The 19,126-nt window shown below is 36.0% G+C and overlaps 1 protein-coding gene across 3 annotated transcripts in view; it reads right to left on the reverse strand.

The window, feature by feature from the left end:
- Positions 1-19,126, reverse strand: part of FTCDNL1 (formiminotransferase cyclodeaminase N-terminal like) — an 83,719-nt gene that overhangs the window by 47,388 nt on the left and 17,205 nt on the right. For all 3 annotated transcript variants that reach the window (XM_081242654.1, XM_081242650.1, XM_081242651.1), the window contains exon 2: positions 15,826-15,946. In XM_081242654.1, coding sequence (XP_081098780.1) covers positions 15,826-15,946 — 121 coding nt within the window. The remainder of the gene's footprint in view (positions 1-15,825; positions 15,947-19,126) is intronic.

Genomic DNA, 19,126 nt, shown 5'->3' on the forward strand with positions numbered 1-19,126 from the left:
ACGGGCTTAATTGCTCCTCGACATGTGGGATCTTCCCAGACCAGGGCTCGAACCTGTGTCCCCTGCATTGGCAGGCGGACTCTTAACCACTGCACCACCAAGGAAGTCCCACACTGCTTTTTAAATTATTGGATTGGTTTTAATAGTAATTTCTGTGGAGGAAAATAAACGAATGGATATTCAAATCTGAAATGATCCATCAAGCGTTTTAATTAATACTTGCGGAAATGTGGTACAGAAACCAGAAGGATAAAGATTTGGGGGAAGGAGAAAAAAAGGATTCAAGAAGATGCAATCAAATAGAGTAGACAGTTATAGTCAGACAACAGGCAAGGATAAAAGCGGCTTGGTTACTGTATCATTAACCAGTTCAGAAGACTGTAATACAGCCCTGCCCTTCTCAGGGCCTCTGTCACTTTTGACATCAGTATTTTCATTTCTATATTTGGGGCAAAAGGATGGCAGTGTTCCTTATAGGAGATTTTTGTATTTTATTTAGATATGGGGCCCATTTTTCTTTTTTGCACCCCCCAACCAAATTTTTTTCTTTTATTTCATGTTATGCCATTTGATCAATGGGCTTAAATTCTGAATGACAACAGAACTGGTCTGTAGCAGCAGTCTCAGCTACCCATATTTTAAAGCTGAATTTATATTACAAGTGTTAAAATATTAAATGAAAAATATGTAATGAAAATACATTTTGTAAATCAAAATCAAATATCCACTTGATTGCTACTAATTTACTCCAGTAAAATTCAAACAATTGTTCATCTTTGAGTTTTCTTCATTTATCAATGTAAGACATAAAAGACCCCAATGTTTTTTATGGCAACATGATGGACCTAGAGATTATCATACTAATTGAAGTAAGTCAGACAGAGAAAGACAGATATCATATGATATCATTATATGTGGAACCTAAAAAAAATGGTACAAATGAACTCATTTACAGAACAGAAACAGACTCACAGACATAGAAAACAAACTTATGGTTACCAAAGGGAAAAGGTGGGGGGAGGGATAAATTAGGAATTTGGGAGGAACATATACACACTACTATATATAAAATAGATAAACAACAAGGACCTACTGTATAGCACAGGGAACTATACTCAACATTTTGTAATAACCTATATGGGAAAAGAATCTGAAAAAGAATATACATATATATTCTTTTGTATATATTTTAAACATGTATAAAAAAACTGAATCACTTAGCTGTACACCTGAAACTAACAAAACATTGTAAATCAACTATACTTCAATGAAAAAACTAAATTTAAAAAAAGACCACAATACATTTTTGAAGTAATTATTCAAATTATAAAACATATGTTAAACTACTCCAATCTAATTAGATTATCTAAAACTTACTGATACAAGCACAAATAATAGAGAAGGTTGTGTGTGGAAAAGATATTTTAAAAATTTATCCTGGGTCAACCTAAACTAGTTACTGATGTAGGAATAAACCAATCAGAAGACTGTATATTCTGTAAGATAGTTTGATCTTCTCAAGTATGTCCAGCCTTAAAATAAACACCAAATATATTAATAGGAATATAGTATATTTTGTTCATTATAATGAAAGTAAATATCTGTGATAATACAAATTTTGTGTATGAAAAAAGATACTTTCTTCATAGATACTGTGATTTTTATTGATGGTTATAATATAAATCAAAGAATATACAGTATTTAATATTTCTAATGGGTTGGCTTTATAATTATAAAACATAGTTTTAAAACTAAAAGGAAATCTGAAATATATCTCATCAAACACTCTAAGGGTGTGAAACTAAAAAGTTTAAGTGATTGCCACATGTCTAATATCACTCTTCTGTTTTAAAAAATCAATGCCTGGAAGGTGGAATCCAAGGCCCTTCTCAGTGGGGCCCCATCTGCTTTTTCTCCTTTCCTTTTCCTAACCCTCCTCCTCAGTCTAATCTCATACTGCAACAGTATACTGCTCACCCAACACAATTTAAATGACTATGTGTCTCTGGCTTTGCTTGTGCTTTGCTCAAACTTTTATTCTATGACCACCCTCCACCCACCTAATAAACAATCTCCACCTCTATGACGCCTTCCTGAATTCTGTCTTCTTCTCCAAAATTCATCATGCTCTTCTGTGTTCTCAGAACATCTTACCACTGAAACACTAACTATTGTTAGTTCATAAGTGTCTCTTTTCCCTGTTAGACTGAACAGGAATAAAGTAGTTCTTGTCTTTTTAATCCCTAGAGTTTAGTCCAGTCTTGAATCATAGACACTTTATAAAAATTTGTAGAAGAGATGAACTAATGGACTGATGGGTAGATAGGTATACACATAAGTGAATAAATGCATGAACTAATTAATGAATGAACAGACAAACCAACAAAGGAGTGAACAGATAGGTCAAGTTTTTTGATCTTAGCACTACTGATATTTAGCGGAGGATAATTCTTTTTTGTGGAGGCTGTCATGTGCATCGTAAGATATTTAGCAGCATCCCTGGCATCTCACCACTCGATGCCAGTAGCAGCAACCTCCCCCACCCCCACAAATTGTGACCATCAAAAATGCCTCCATCCATTGCCAAATGTCCCCAGCGGTAAAACTGCCCTTGGTTAGGAACAGCAGGAAGCAGCAATTCAGGTGGAGGGCAGAGATTAGAACTCTGGTCTCTGTTTCAGTCCGGTACTTTTCATACTAAGACTTAGTGAGATCCAGGTTCAATTCTCAGTCTTCTCACAATATATTCTTAAAACTTGAGATCAATAACAGAGTTGATGGAAGTATAACTTATGGAATAAATCATTAGGAAACAACATTAGGAGTAAAGGTATGCCTTCCTTATATCAACGAATCTGGTTTACATTACTTTTTTAAAAATAGCATTTATCTATACTGGATGTTATTAAATGCTACTCATTTGGTCCTGCCTAAAAATTGCACCTAGAAGGCATATGGTTTTTAAAATTTTTCTAAATGCCACTTTATAGCACCATCTTGTGGATTTTAGAGGAATTCACTGATTTCAGTTTAAAATGTCTAGCTATTTCTCCAAAAAGGAGGAAAAGAGAATAGAGAAACTATAAAAAAAATTAGGACATTCTTTGCTTATTGAAATGTTCTACCAAACTCTGAATTAGAGACTTAGTGTAAGTTTGACTTTGACTTTGGTATTTGGGCAAAATTTCTATTTGGCTTCAACTACAGCCTGCCCTTTGGCTTTTGGAAAGTCAGATAGCTACATACCTACGTCCTCATCATCATATCTGCATCTGTACAGTCAGCAAAGGAGGGCGTAATGGCAACAAGGAAGGATATTCTAATGCACTGGTTAATATTTGAATATTCACTTTGAATGCACAGCTATAACTTGGAATTAAAAGTTCCTTGTGTGCTGGAAGTATTGGAAGAGCAAAGTGTTGCAAAATTAAGGAAGATTGTGAAAGCTGATGATCTTATATAGAAAAAAAGAACTTTTAAGTTTTTAAATTGAGAAATATGGAAATAGATTGATAATACAAATATTTGTTTCTGTACCATGATATCAAACTTTTAAATTTGTTTACCGAGATTTTTTTATTGTAAAAGGGTAATTGCAATTATATTTCACATTTCTTCTTATATCCAAGAAGTTTACTCTATGATGATATCTAGCTTCAGCCTCTGAAAATTGTTGAGATAATACTAAGCCATTTGGCCTAAATATGTATTTATATGTTTCTATTCTAAATCTAAAAGGAGAGTAAAATTGAAAGATGATGATGCAAAACACAATAGACTTGAAGTTTCTTCCTCTTTTTCAAACATCTGAATTTTTCCTTTCTGACTTGAAAGAATATTCAAGCATAAACTGTCAAGATCATCAAATTCTCAGGGCAGTGCTGGGAACCTACATGGGATTACTGATATGGAAAAAGCACTTCTACTAGCAGATGTAATTAAAATCTAATTTTATAGACAAAATGTTTAATTGGTTATAATTCTTATTTGTTTTTCCCATCCCAATATACAATCTCCTTCTCTTCTCCATGAGATAAACTTAGCATAGCCATACACTAAAAGATTTTGTTCCTTGATCATATCCTTTATTCATCTCTTCAAATGGAAGAATTGCCAGTGGGGCTCAGTCCAGGGCAATTGGATATCCAAGCTCCTTTCTTCCTAAGATAAGTTACTATTACTTTGGGAAATGGGAGAAGGCAAGGGTGTTAAAAAGAGAAGAAATCTTCCTGCAGGAAACTTCACATAATTGTTTTGACCCCAAAGTAATTATTTATGGTACAGGACAGTAGACGACTTTGCCTGCCTATGTTGCTTAAAATAGAGCCCCAGCAGGTGGATTAGGAAGTGAAATCTAACAACCAGAATGATAATAATTGCACTGGCATTTAGCTCTCTTTTTTTTTTTTTGCGGTACGCGGGCCTCTCACTGTTGTGGCCTCTCCCATTGTGGAGCGCAGGCTCCGGATGCGCAGGCTCAGCGGCCATGGCTCACGGGCCCAACCACTCCGTGGCATGTGGGATCTTCCCGGCCCGGGGCACGAACCCGTGTTCCCTGCATCAGCAGGCGGACTCTCAACCACTGCGCCACCAGGGGAGCCCCATTTAGCTCTCTTTAACCCACATTATCTCTGTAAGAAGGCAGTCAATGCTATGAATAACACATTTCTGGCTTTGAGTAGATACTGAGATTAGTCAATATTGCGTAGTAGAACAAACTGCAGACCAGAAATCAAGAAGCCGTATTTTTATTCCAGCCTGCCACCAAGTGTGTAACATTGGAAAAATGACTCAGGCTCTCTGCACCTCAGTTTCCATATCTGTAAAATGAGGGAGCTGGACGAGGTATTCTGTAATGTCATTTCCAGCTTAATAGGTTAAGATTCTATGAATTGTCCTATTGGGTAGGACCTCCATATTCTCTTTTTGGGAGTGGTACCAAGGGATGATTTGAATAGTGTTGCCCTGCATAGTTTAGGGATCTAACAAGACCATCTCTAACTTCTCTTCCTAGTTATCAAAGGTAGATAGAAGATGTTAAGTTTTTAAACTTAATACAATTTATTTTCCATATATAACACATCTCTGCAGAAAGAGTTCATTTTACTTGTAAATATTTTCTTCAAATTTCAGAGGATAGCGCCTACTTCTAACTATTCAAAAATCTAGGTTTCAATTTTCTGAACCTTTCTATAAATCATATATCTTTAAACAATCTTTTCCTGAAGAAGGCCTGCAGAATATATATTCCTTGAGATGCTAAGTTTTCCACAAACAAAATAAGTTTGGATCTCACCACATGGTATATTGTTTTCTTGAGTATTAACAATGGCCATTATAATTTTAATCATTATGAAATCCACTTTTACCTTTATTTTTTGACTGTTTTTGTTTTTGTTTAGTTTATTTTGGTTTGGTTAATCTGGCAGAACTTTTTGGGGGTGGTGGGGGGAGCTATCATTTTGGGAAATGGCTTTATCTTTCTAAACCTATTTCAGCCTGATCTGACACAGAAGCCATTCCTGGAGATGTGATGCTTCTGGATAGGTTTTCCAGCTCCTTTGTTTTTATGGTATTTAATTATTTCTTCCTAGAAAAAATAAGAACCTCTGAACTTTCTCTTTAACATGAGGATGACCATTTAGCGGATACATGAACTACCTTATTCCAAAATTTAGGTACGCTCAAAGATTCAGATATCTCCTGTTTTCGTACTGAAACTATCATTGTAGGTAATTCAAAGGTAAACTAAGAACATTTGAGACAAATTTGGTGGGTTCCTTTGTGATACCTGTTCAAACATGGCTTTGGTAATGAAAGTCCATGTTCAATATTCACCGGAATAAAAAGTACTTGAGTGTGAGAATTTTTAAAAAATATACATACACACACAGAGAAAAGAGTTATATATTTACAAGAAATGAGAAGATCAGTTAAGGATTTGGAACCTGCTGCAATAAGATAAGAAAGGGATAACATTTCTACTTAATGCTAATCTCTTACTTTACACTAAAGCCTCACCTACTGAAATATATACTAACTTCATAAAACCAGAATTCTGACCTGTCTTATGTTGAACGTTAGGCAACAGTTGTAGCAAAGGTGATGAGTCGGTTAATCTCAAACTTAGGCATGGTTTTAAATTTAACCTATAGATACATGATAATAAGTAGTGTTGAGGCAACCAACATTATTTATTGGCATTGTACATGATGTTATATTATCAAATATTCTAATTAAAATAATCAGTCAAAATATTTTTGGTAAATGAATTTCATACCATTTCTATATCTTTATTAATGCCATAATATGGGCCCATATATTTTAGTATTTTATGGCATTTACTGATGACAACGTTGTTTCTATTTAATATTTAAAGAAAAGATTTTCATGTTTTTCTCTTACAGTTATCTTATACACATTCATGTTATTTTTATCTTATTTAAAAATTAAGCACATTTAAATTACTAATCTACTTATAATTTTAAATGAGAAATGCTTTTTAAAAAAGCAACAGGAATTAGAGTGCCCAAAATATTGAAAACATAATCCCTTTAAAAATATCCACCATCCCTCTCCTCTTTCTCTAATTCAAACTAGTTAGTTTCCTTTGAAGATGTCTTTTGCCAACGTTTCTGCAAACTATTTTTGTTTGAAAATTTCAGGGTGGAATAGTTTTTCAGATGAAGAAAACTGTATTTGCAATTACAGCTTATAAAGTAAAGAAAACCATAAACTCCCTTTGGCATCAATTTGACTCAAGGTCAAAATTAGATTTCCTCTTCCTATAATATTTGAATTATAAACCTATCTTCTTGTAAGTAGATTTGAGGGATCAGCTGGAAAATGAATACTAGAGTTAAGGTACTGTTTGAAGGGAACAGCTCACTTAATTTTGACCTTGTTCTGTTACAGTAATGATTTTTCAGTTTTAGTACTGATGCCGTTGTATATTTTCTTAATTCAATAACAAGACTGGCTTTTAAAATTTCAGATTAATACTATTAAAGACTGGAGTCATTTCTTTTCATGTCACACTGGATGGTGATAGCGTTGGTAACAGTTGCAAAGAAAGGTGTTGGGGTCTACTGTGTAACAGAATTATTTATTAAGTGCTATGAGAAAATGAAAAGGTACTTGTGGAGAGATAATTCCTGCCCCAAGGACTCTGTAACATATAGCTGGGTTTTTTTTAAACTTTTATGCCAAACATTTTCAAATCAATCTTAGTGAAAATATCCTTTGAGCAGGAAAAAAATCATCTCATTTCCTCTCATCATCTCTTATCTGAATGCATCACATCACTTATGATGGTGCCTAAAGATAAATTGAGAATTCAAACTCATTTAACTTAATTACTTAATATATATTAGACTGTTTATTTATGAAGTCACAAATCACTGACCTGAAAAAAAAACCCTGAAGAGGCAGGGGTATACATGTGTCACTTGTTAAGGAATTAGATTTTAAGATAAATGGAAAATCACTAAAGGGTTTGCTATGGTCTGAATGTTTGTGTCCCCTCAAAATTCATATGTTGAAAACATAATGCCCAAGCTAATGGTATTAGGAGGTGGGGTCTTTCAGATGTGATCAGGTCATGAGGGTGGAGGCCTCATGCATAGGATTCGTGCCTTTATAAAAGGATACAGAGAGGAATCTTCAGTCTGCAACCTGGAAGAGGAACCTTCACTAGAACGCAAACACAAAGGCACTCTGATGTCAGACTTCCAGCTTCCAGAGCTGTGAGAAATAAAAATCTGTTCTTTATAAACTACCCACTCTATGGCATTTTGTTATAGCAGCCTCAGTGGCCTAAGTCTGAGTCCAGCACCTGATGACAGGCCCCACCTAAGTCTTTTCTGCAGATGGCCAACAGCAGGTGGGTTACCAAGGTTACCTTGGTTATTTGGTTACCTTCCCAATAATCTCCTTGACTTCCTCAGCCCTTGTCCAAGTAAGTGCAAAGATGTGCTGAGGATGACTTGGGCTTTGTGTAAAATAAGTCTGTGCATAGCTCCTTAGCTTTTCCCCAAGATTATTAAAAACCTGATATTAGTGATATGGTGATATGACATGATATTATTTCCATCATAATTGTTGCATCTAGTGCTAAAAGTAATTTTTTGTCATGAAGACAAATCTTTAAAAAATTTTTCTTTATCTACATATTACAAGAAGGGTTTCTAAGATGAAACTATATCCACCTATCAGGCAGTATAAATGTTTATTATGTCAAACTCTTAAGTGGAAGGATGTGTGGTTGTTTATTTTTATAGAAAAATTCAAACACTAAAGTAGAGAAGAGTAAAATGGATCCCATGCACCTAGCTTCAACAATTATCAACATGTAGCCAATTTTATTTCATCTATACCACATCTATTTTTCCTGTTCCCTCCACCCTAACCCTCAAAGTATGATTTTAAAGGAAAGCCCAGCTATCATATTTCATCCATAATTTTTTACTTAATCGGCTGTGCCGTGAGGCTTGCAAGATCTTAGTTCCCTGACCAGGGATGAAACCTGTGCCCCCTGTAATGGAAGCGCGGAGTCTTAACCACTAGACTGCCAGGGAATTCCCTCATCCATAATTTTAAGAGGAGGTTTTTGATGTCAATAGATCACTGGTCTTCCCATGACTTACATCTGCTTTGGAAAAGTCAGTTTACCCAAGGGGCCATTTTCCCTCAAGACTCCCTGATCCCAGTCATGGTTCTCTTCTCTCAAATATCTTCAGTACGTCTACTTCCTATACCACTCACCTCACTGATCAGTGGGATTATCTTCAGTTTACCCATGACTATTAATGTTAATTTGGCAACTTGATTTAAAAGGTGTGCAAAGGAATCACTACTTATTCAACCATTCATATACTCCTTTGTTCACTCAACAAATATTTGTTGTTCTAGACACCAGAGGTACAGTGTTGAGCAAATTAGACAAAGAACCTGCTCTCCGAAATTATTTTCTAGAGTTTTGACAAAGAGGCAAAGACCAGTCAGAAAGCTACGTCTTTGGGCATTGATGCTCCTGGTTCCACTTTATTTTCCCTCTGAGAAACTCTTTACACCCTCACAAAGGACCCACGCTTCTTACACAATGGTTAACAAGTTTTACATGTGTCAAATGCCACACCCCCCCCCCCAATTCCCACTCGCTGCCCTGCAGATTGCTCCAGGAAGGTTTGGAAGAAAATGTAAATGGCCATATTTTCCTCTCAAAATAAAGTATTAATAGAAAAAAAGTAACCTGTGTCCAAAACTCATGGTTTTGAGAATAAAATTTCTAAATAATTACATGACAGCATTCAGAAAATATGTATGTCTCTACATAAAAGTAGTGTATAATTTAGTAACTATAATGTATTATTTTAAAATGAGTGATTATGCAAAATTAGTTCCCTTATATATCAATCTCTAATTTAAAACTGGTGTTTAAAGCTATAAAAGTTATCATTGCTTTTTGCAACATTGAATACTATCTAATTTGAATCCCTTTAGAAAGCCATCTGTAGTATTTTGAGTTTTGGCTGTTCCAAAATTGACTTTCTCTCTTGACAGGTACTTGATAGAGAAAAACTCAATATTTAAGCACACAATATGTCTGTCATGAAAAAAAATAAAATAATAAACAGTCACATAAAAGTTTTCTCCCTTTTTTAATTTAAATTAAGCTGGTTTTAGCTGTTTATTTTTATTTCCTCAATCAAAAAAATTAAATTGTAATATGCTATAGTATAAGGTACTTTCTGATGTTGCTTCTTTGGAGATTGAGAATAGAAATGGCTTCTAATTTTAAAGATTGAAAAGATTTAATAACTGGATGGATTACATTTTTAAATTCCCATTAATTTATTTTCAAATGAGGAAAACCCACAACTTTGAGGAACTGATTATTATGGGGTAAAAAGCCTTGATTTGTAATTGTACCCAAATATGAAAGCCTACATTTTGTAAGCATAAAGATTACATTCTCTTCAAAAGATTTGCAGATTCTCATAGGCACATAACTTAGAGAATGAGAGGATTGTAATTTGAAAAATTACAGATTTCATTGTTTTTTTGATGTGTGAAACCTATAAACAAATATCAAGAGATTGTATTGCAAGACTGAAAAATCCCTTGTTTAATTTTATAAGGGACAGTGCCCTGTGTGGCTTACAACCCTGACTTAAAAGAAAAATGCAGAGTAATGCAAAAGACACTCTAATCACTGCATCTAATTACAAAGAAGAATAACTCAGTAAAAAATGTAAGTATCCTTGGGCAGGCGTGTGGTCTGGTGGTCAGAGCATGGGATTTCAAGTCAGTAGTCTAAATTTCTATTTTAAACACCACTTCTAAATTTCTCCATGACTTTGGGCATGACATTAACTTTATTTTTAAATACGAAATTGAGATTTGTGCTTGATAATTACAAAGTAGATTTTAATCCTCTGTTAGAGGTATAAATCTAATACTACGGAAAAATTAACAGACAGGTGTTTTCTTGACTTCAAGAAATACATACCCATGTGCTATTTCAAAGTTAGTTCAGGGCATTATTTAACAATCAACTCACTGATAATGGGGACTAATTTTGATAGCTTTCCTCCAAATTGCTCCTTTGCTTTTGAGGAAATGGTAGTCCTCAGTAGAGCCAACACTGCTCTTTTTAAACTAATTATTGTCACTCTAAGAACTTGTACTCTATAGTGATGAGCCTGCTTTGTATTTTGTTTATGTGCAGTGTTTTTTAAGTGTTCCTCCAAGTGTAATAAGTACAGACAAATTACTGTGTAAGTTTTCTTTAAACTACTGCTAGATTTCTAGGGATAAATGTAGGTAAGTGATGCAAATTCTAACACACCTCTATAAACCAATTACCACAGTAATTTTCATTGGGAATAATTATTAACATTTGAATGGAATGTGACCTGACTTACAGGACCGTTCTATTTCTTTGTTTTTTTAAAGAGTTTGAGTACTCTGTGGATTTTTTTTTTTGAGTATAATAATATTCTTGTATGCTTTTTAGTCCTTAGTTTAAAGATTATGCTTAATCGTTGGGAAAATCCACCCAGTCTAATTTGCTAATAGCCAGTATACAAATTAGAAACAAAGAGCCCAATCAGGAATATTGTGGAATATTAATACAGCAGGAAGGGAGGTTACAAAACATGGCCAAAATTTCAACCCCAACAAGAATCTTCAGCGCCTGATCTATTGCACAGTTTCCAGGCAAAGTGATCTTTAAAAACAACAATTTATCAAGATAATGCCCCGTGAAAGGAAATGGAGACCATTATAAGGCAAAGTAAAACAGCTTAAGGACAGATCTTGTTTTATGTTTCTCTGATTAGAAATGCAGTATAAGAATGCCTTACTAAAGTACCTAAAGCACAATTAAATGGTCCGAATTTCAAGTGAGAAATCATGGAGTTAAAGGATCAAATCCCAACAGGGTCAGTTTGGTCTCCTAGTATTATATGGGAGGAAACTTAGACTTGAGCTTTCCTTAAATTTGTCCTCTAGGGGAGATCTCAGAATGGAGTCGTTGTGTGGTGGTTTGCAGTAGCTCTAATAGCTTCAGGGAGTGCCTGTAGTTTCCCAGTTGAATTTATATTAAATAAAAAAGGGAGAAATCCAACTTCTTAAGTTCATGAAATTAAAGTTATATATATATTTTATTAAAAAACCTGAACATTGGGCTTCCCTGGTGGCGCAGTGGTTGAGAGTCCGCCTGCCGATGCAGGGGACACGGGTTCGTGCCCCGGTCTAGGAAGATCCCACATGCCGCGGAGTGGTTGGGCCCGTGAGCCATGGCCGCTGGGCCTGAGCGTCCGGAGCCTGTGCTCCGCAACGGGAGAGGCCACAACAGTGAGAGGTCCGCGTATCACAAAAAAAAAAAAAAACCTGAACATTTAGGAAAATATTGTATTAGTAGTATCTACTCAAAATACAGACATTTAGTCCTGTATTAAGTCCACTATTCTCAATTTCCTGCTTTGGTTGTTCAATGCATCTTACATTCAGAAACAATAGCAAGAAAGAGAAGAATTCCTTGAAATTTGTTACCTTAGTTATAAAACACTAAATTTTCCCTTTTTAAATCAAACTCAGAGTCTTCATGTTCTCTATGGATTCCCAAATCAACCCCACTTTATCTCCCCATCCCCTAAAGATACAGTGGAAATAAATTTAAAACAACAACATTTCCTATACATGTGATGCTGTCCCTCTGAGAAGGGAAAAGAGAAAAAAACAAAATTTAAACCATGGGGTAAAATTCTACTATAACAGAATTAGATATAATGGGTCAATTTCTAGTATAGTGAATGCATGACTTTGACCTTCATTCTTCAGAAGACATTTTTCTAAGTATCAATTATAATTATAAACTGTAATTCCTTGACCAATTTAGTTGACACTTGAACTTTCTCCAAGAGTTCATATTTCCTCTCATTAGCCCATTTTATCCAGTATTTCAACGTAATTTTTGCATTCCAATCCTAAATCTGCTAGAGTATTTTATACGGATATAGAACATTTGGCTTGGTGCAATAGAGCCAGAAACCTGGTTGGAAACTTTGGAAAAAGAGAGAGTCCCTCTGCTGCCCAATGTATAACTCATCCTATAAAACTCAAGTTTTATTTTTGACATAGCAAAGCTGTCTCTAAAAGGTTACCATGGAATCAGAAATAATTATTTTAACAATAGATTTATGTCATTTTCATCTTGAGTTTATTTTATTTTATTTTATTTTATTTTTGAAGTTGGGTTTTTTTAGAAGGTGTTGGGGGTAGGAGTTTATTAATTAATTAATTTATTTTTGCTGTGTTGAGTCTTCGTTTCTGTGCGAGGGCTTTCTCTAGTTGTGGCAAGCGGGGGCCACTCTTCATCGCGGTGCGCGGGCCTCTCACTATCACGGCCTTTCCTATTGCGGAGCACAGGCTCCAGACGCGCAGGCTCAGTAGTTGTGGCTCACGGGCTAGTTGCTCCGCAGCATGTGGGATCCTCCCAGACCAGGGCTCGAACCCGTGTCCCCTGCACTAGCAGGCAGATTCTCAACCACTGTGCCACCAGGGAAGCCCTTGAGTTTATTTTAAATTGAAGTGTGCTACAAACAATTCTTATGCTGGATTGCTATTTACAAAACACTTTTAATAACTGTAACTGAGAACCTATAAAAATGGCAACATGTATTAATTGCCATTAAAATACTACATTCTTATTGTTGGTTTAGGCTTTTGAAATGATACCAAATACAGCTTTATTAACTTTCACAATCATTATTATTTATCATGATAAAATCATTAACATTTTTATGATAGAATTTTATAACACAAGTAATTACCATTTAGGATTAGGTTCAACTGTGAGAGACAGAAACCCAAAATTACCAGGTTTAAATAAGAGAAAATTCTCTGTCTCATATAAAATCCAGAAAGCAGTTTCAGGGCTGGTATTATGGATGCACATTCAGACTCAGGCTCTTCTTACCATCCTCAATATTCACTTTCCAAGTGATCCAAGGTGATTGCTCTACCTCCAGTTATTGCCTTTAGAGTCCAGGTAGCAGGAAACCAAAAGGGGGCATGCTCCACCCAGAACATTTCATTGTAATTTTTATGACTAGTATGTGATCACGATTCTATAATGTGGTTAGCATGTTCATAATTTTCAATTCTTTCATCATTATGTTTGATTATACAATTTCTATGTTAATAGATAATTTTCAGGAGAAGGTAAACTAATGGCTCTCACACCAAAGCAATCTCGAGAAAGAAGAACAAAGCTGGAGGCATCATGTGTCCTGATTTCAAACTATATTGCAAAGCTATAGTAATCAAAACAGTATGGTATTGCCATAAAAACAGACACCTAGATCAGTGGAACAGAATAACAAGCCCACAAATAAACCCATGCATATATGGTCAATTAATTTATGATGAAGGAGCCAAGAATATATAAATGGGGAAATAATGGTCTTTTCAATAAACAGTGTTGGGAAAACTGGACAGTCACATGCAAAATAATGAAACTGGACCAGTATCTTACACCATACACAAAACCAACTCAAAACGGATTAAAGACTCGAACATAAGACCTGAACCATAAAGCTCCTAGAAGAAAACATAAGCAATAAGTTCCTTGACATCAATCTTGATGATATTTTTTTTGAATTTGACACCAAAAGCAAAGGCAGCAAAAGCAAAAATAAATAAGTGGGAGTACATCAAACTAAAAAGCTTCTGCACAGCAAAGGAAACCATCAACAAAATGAAAAGGCAACCTACTGAGTAAGAGAAAATATTTGCAAACCTTATATCTGATAAGGGGTCAATATCCAAAATATATAAAGAACTCACACAACTTAATAGCAAATAAACAAACCCATTTAAAAAGTGTATCTGAATAGATATTTTTCCAAAGAAGATATACAGATGTCCAACTGGCACATGAAAAGGTGCTTAACATTACTAATCATCAGGGAAATGTAAATGAAAACCACAATGAGGTATCACCACATACTTGTTAAAATGACTATTATCAAAAAGACAAGAAATAGCAAGTGTTGGCAAGGATGAGGAGAAAAGGGAACCCTTGTGCACTGTTGGTGGGAACGTAAATTAGTGCCATTATGGAAAACAGTATAGAGGTGCCTCAGAAAACTAAAATTAGAACTATCATATGATCCAGTAATTCCACTTCTGGGTATTTATCTGAAGCAAATGAAAATACTAACTCAAAAAGATATATGCATCTCATATTCATTGCAGCATTATTTACAACAGCTAAGATATATGGAAGCAATCTAAGTGCTCATCGATAGATAAATGCATAAAAAATGTGATATATGTAATATTCTATTCTCTCTCTCTCTATATATATATATATACATGAATATTATTCAACCATAAAAAAGCAAGTCTGCCATTTGCAACAACATGGATGAACCTTGAGGGCATTATGCTAAGTGAAATAAGTCAGACAGAGAAAGACAAATATTTCACTTATATGTGGAATGTAAAACAAAAAGTCAAACTCATAGATACAGAGAACAGATTGGTGGTTGCCAGAGGTGGGGGGTTGCAGATGAAATGGGTGAAAGTGGTCAAAAGATACAAACTTCCAGTTATAAAATAAATAAGTCCTGGGGATGTAATATATAGCATGGTGACTATAGTTAAGAATACTGTAATGTATATTTGAAAGCTGCTAAAAGAGTAGATCTTATAAGTTTTCATCACAAGAAAAAACATTTGTAACTGTGTGGTGATGGATGTTAACTAATCTTATTGTGGTGACCATTTTGCAATATATACAAATATTAAATCATTACATTGAATACCTAAAACTAATATGTTATATGTCAATTATGTCTCAATAAAAAAGGCACATTTGAATGAGTTTAATCAATTTGTGTATTTTATAGTTTGCAGTATACTGTGAGATTAATATAATCCCATATATATAGTAACATTTATTATATCTAATAGCTATTTATGCTAAATTTAAAACATGTGTCATGTCATAGTTCCTAAAATCCAGGGTAATGAAGTCAGATGTGGACTCTTCTAGACTGCCTCTTCCAGTTACCAGCTAAGTAGCCTTGGGCAGTTTCCAAACTCAAATCTCAGTTTCTCTGCTATAAAGTGGATATAAGAAAACCTATCTTAAAGGGGTTTTATAGGAGTAAATCAACGAACAGCATGTGTATTTAAAATTATAGCACAATACCAGACACACAGTATGTGCACAGAAAGGATTAGTTCCCTCACTATCTGAGGGAGCAGAGCTAGAGTAGTGTTTTTGTTGTTGTTCTTGTTGTTTCACTTTACCTTGCCTAAGAAGGGACTCGGGAATTGTCAAGTGGAGATTCCTGGGCCCCTTTCTCATGAATCTGTGAATCCTCAGTTTGGAGCAGAAAATCACCAAAGATGCAGGCGGTCCTTGGATCCACTTTTGAAAAAAAGAAAGAAAAAAAAAAAAGGTTCAGGCAACAACGGCACCAGGTGGTGGTAGATGTGGGGAGAGCTGTTCTCTGATCCAGTTGGCCTTTCTAACAGATTTTTTTTCATTTATTTTTTTTTATTTTTGGCTGTGTTGGGTCTTCGTTGCTGCGTGGGCTTTTCTCTAGTCGCAGAGGGCTACTCTTGGTTGCGGTGTGCAGGCTTCTCATTGTGGTTACTTCTCTCGTTGCGGAGCACGGGCTCTAGGCACGTGGGCTTCAGTAGTGGTGGCTCGCGGGCTCTAGAGCGCAGGCTCAGTAGTTGTGGTGCACGGACTTCGTTGCTCAGCGGCACGTGGGATCTTCCTGGACCAGAGCCCGAACCCATGTCCCGTGCATTGGCAGGTGGATTCTTAACCAGTGAGCCACCAGGGAAGCCCCTCTAACAGTTTTAACATATGGTTTAAGGCAAGATATTTTCCTTTTTCTCCTTCCTTTAGCCATCTGTAAAATGTGGATAATAACTACTTCCTTATAAAATAATAAATGAGAATCTAGAGATCAAATCTATTGGTTTTGTCCCAGGTAAACTTTTGTAAATAGTGACCAAGAAAAAGGAGAATTAAAGTTTAAAAAGGAATAAAACCAAGAGAAAATGTGTTTGGTAAAAGGCATAAAATTATGTTTGGAATGAGGCAGGAGATGAACAAATAAACGGAAAAGGGACTGGAGACAAGGAACAGAAATAAGGGGCAGATCAGCAACTAAATACTAAGTCTCGTATGTTTATTTTGGGAATTGGGGAATGAATAGTTACTCTCAGAAAAGGCAATGAGTTAAAAGGAAAAGTGGCAAAAGGTACAGGGAGAAAAGGAATAAATACACAGGAGAGGAAAACTGAAGGTCAAATGCAAGAAGAGGAAGGCAGAGTGGTTCTGGAATTTGTACCTTGCCTAATTGTTCCCTTAAGATCCACGAGAAAAGAGAATTCTGCAGAAGGAAAAGAACTAAGCAGAATTTCTGAAGGGAAGAGCACAGAACCCAAAACCTAAAGGCCAATTTGTAGTTGAGAGATTTTTCTTTTAAGCCAGCAAATACCCACACAAGGATTTCATTGAAGGAAATTTGATTATGAAGTCACTAGGGATGATTTAAGGATTTTTCATTGACTCAGATGCCAGGATGAAAGACTGACTTTCAGGAATAGACCAATTTAAAACAAACTTTAAAACGTATTTGCGAGGGAAGGAAATCTTCTGGCTATTAATGCTGTTAAACTAGGATATGGAGTTTTTAAATGAACATTACTTATAGTAAACTGATGGGAAGGGATCACATAAGTGGTAAAAAAATTCTGAAAAAATTGAATGTGGAAAAAAAATTATAAAAGCGTAATACTACTCTTTGTTGCAGTGCGCGGGCTTCTCATGGCGGTGGCTTCTCTTGTTGAGGAGCACAGGCTCTAGGCGTGTGGGCTTCAGAAGTTGTGGCTCGCGGGCTCTAGAGTACAGGCTCAGTAATGTGGCGCACGGGCTTAGTTGCTCCACGGCATGTGGGATCTTCCCGGACCAGGGCTTGAACCCATGCCCCCTACACTGGCAGGCGGATTCTTAACCACTGTGCCACCAGGGAAGTCCCACCTCTCTTTCATAGCCAAGTTTCCAAAAAACTTATTCTAAACTATTCTACAGCTCTAATTCACTCTTCAACCCACTGTAACCTGGCTTTGACCCCCACTACTTACACTAAAATTTCTCTTGCAAAGGTAACAAAGGCCCAGGCCCCAACTTTGATTCCTTTTGACAGTTTTCAGCACTGGTCTTAATTTATTGCTCAGCAACTTTCTACACTGTAAACTAAACCCTCCTGAAAGATACCCCCTTCCTCCCATGTCTTAAGGTACTCCAACCTATCTGATCATTCATTCATCCTCAAGTTCCATCACTGAATTCTCTTCCTGTGAACAATTCTTCTAAGTTCTTCAGAGTTCTGATCTTGGCTCCCTACTTATTCAAGTTTCCTTGGGCCATATCTTATATGCTTCTGCATGTTTAAATCCTAATTAGGATCCTAACTCGTTTCTCTTTTGAGTTCCAGATCAATACATTCAACTCAAGTTAAACTTCACAAGAGGCTGGGATAAGAATAATGGGAGGATAACAATCTACCCTAATAGAAAAGTCGGGGAAGACTTGTTTGGAGAGGCGTAAATTGAGATCTGAAAAAATTAAGAACTAGCCCCCCCAAAAAAGGAAAAAGAGCAGAAGAAAGAATGAATCAGCAGAAAATGGCAAAAGTCCTGAAGGTGCGAAGAGTCGGGTTAATCTAGGAAATCAAAGACCAGTATGGCCGGAATACCATGGGTAAAAGGGACAGAGAAGTGAGTTTCCTAATACTGAACCTCAGGGTTAGCCTGTTCACCCAGCACAGTGCAGCACCGGGCCAGGGCAAACCTCTTCCCATCTTTGTACAGGGCAGAATACAGGGGGATGTGTACTCTTCATAGGCAGGCTTATTAAGAAAAATAACAAGAAGGGGAAAAAGGGAGGAGTTGAGCTGAGCATGCCCAATATATTCTTCCCCAATTTTCCAATCAGACAAGTTTCTCTACCTCTCCAGGCAGAATGAACAAAAAGGCAAGAACAGGTATTACCAAAGGAGTCATCATAATAATCACCCATAGACTTAGACAAAAAGGAAGGTAGAGAGGAAAGGGGGTTGATTGACAATGAAAATGGATGTCAGAGAACTGGGTGTCTCAATTAATCAACAAATTGTGCCTGTGGATGTTCTACAGAAAAAGACCTGAAAGAATAAAAGGATAATTGTCAAAAAGTCAGATATCTGCAGCCAAGATTTCAGAGGACTTTGAAATTTTGGTTCTGACAAACTCAGGAAATGGGTATGGGAGTATGGCTATGATGGAATGGAGGAAAAGGGGCTGGAGGTGAGAAGATCAAGGGTCTGAGAAAGTGGATGTAGAATTACATGCAGAGTTACCCACATGAAAAAGTTCTAAAGATGACATAGCAGAATAAGGGGAAGAGAAAATCTGTGAACCAAAAGCTAAAGTCTTCAATAGATGAGATGGGAAGAACATTAAATATTGGTGATGATAGGGATAGAAGGGGAATGAGTTCTGAAGAAAGAGAAGAAGGGAGTGAAATGGTTTGAAGGAAGTTATGGGATGC

This window comes from Mesoplodon bidens, assembly GCF_964165515.1.
Source record: "Mesoplodon bidens genome assembly, chromosome: 8".
NCBI lineage: Eukaryota > Metazoa > Chordata > Mammalia > Artiodactyla > Ziphiidae > Mesoplodon > Mesoplodon bidens.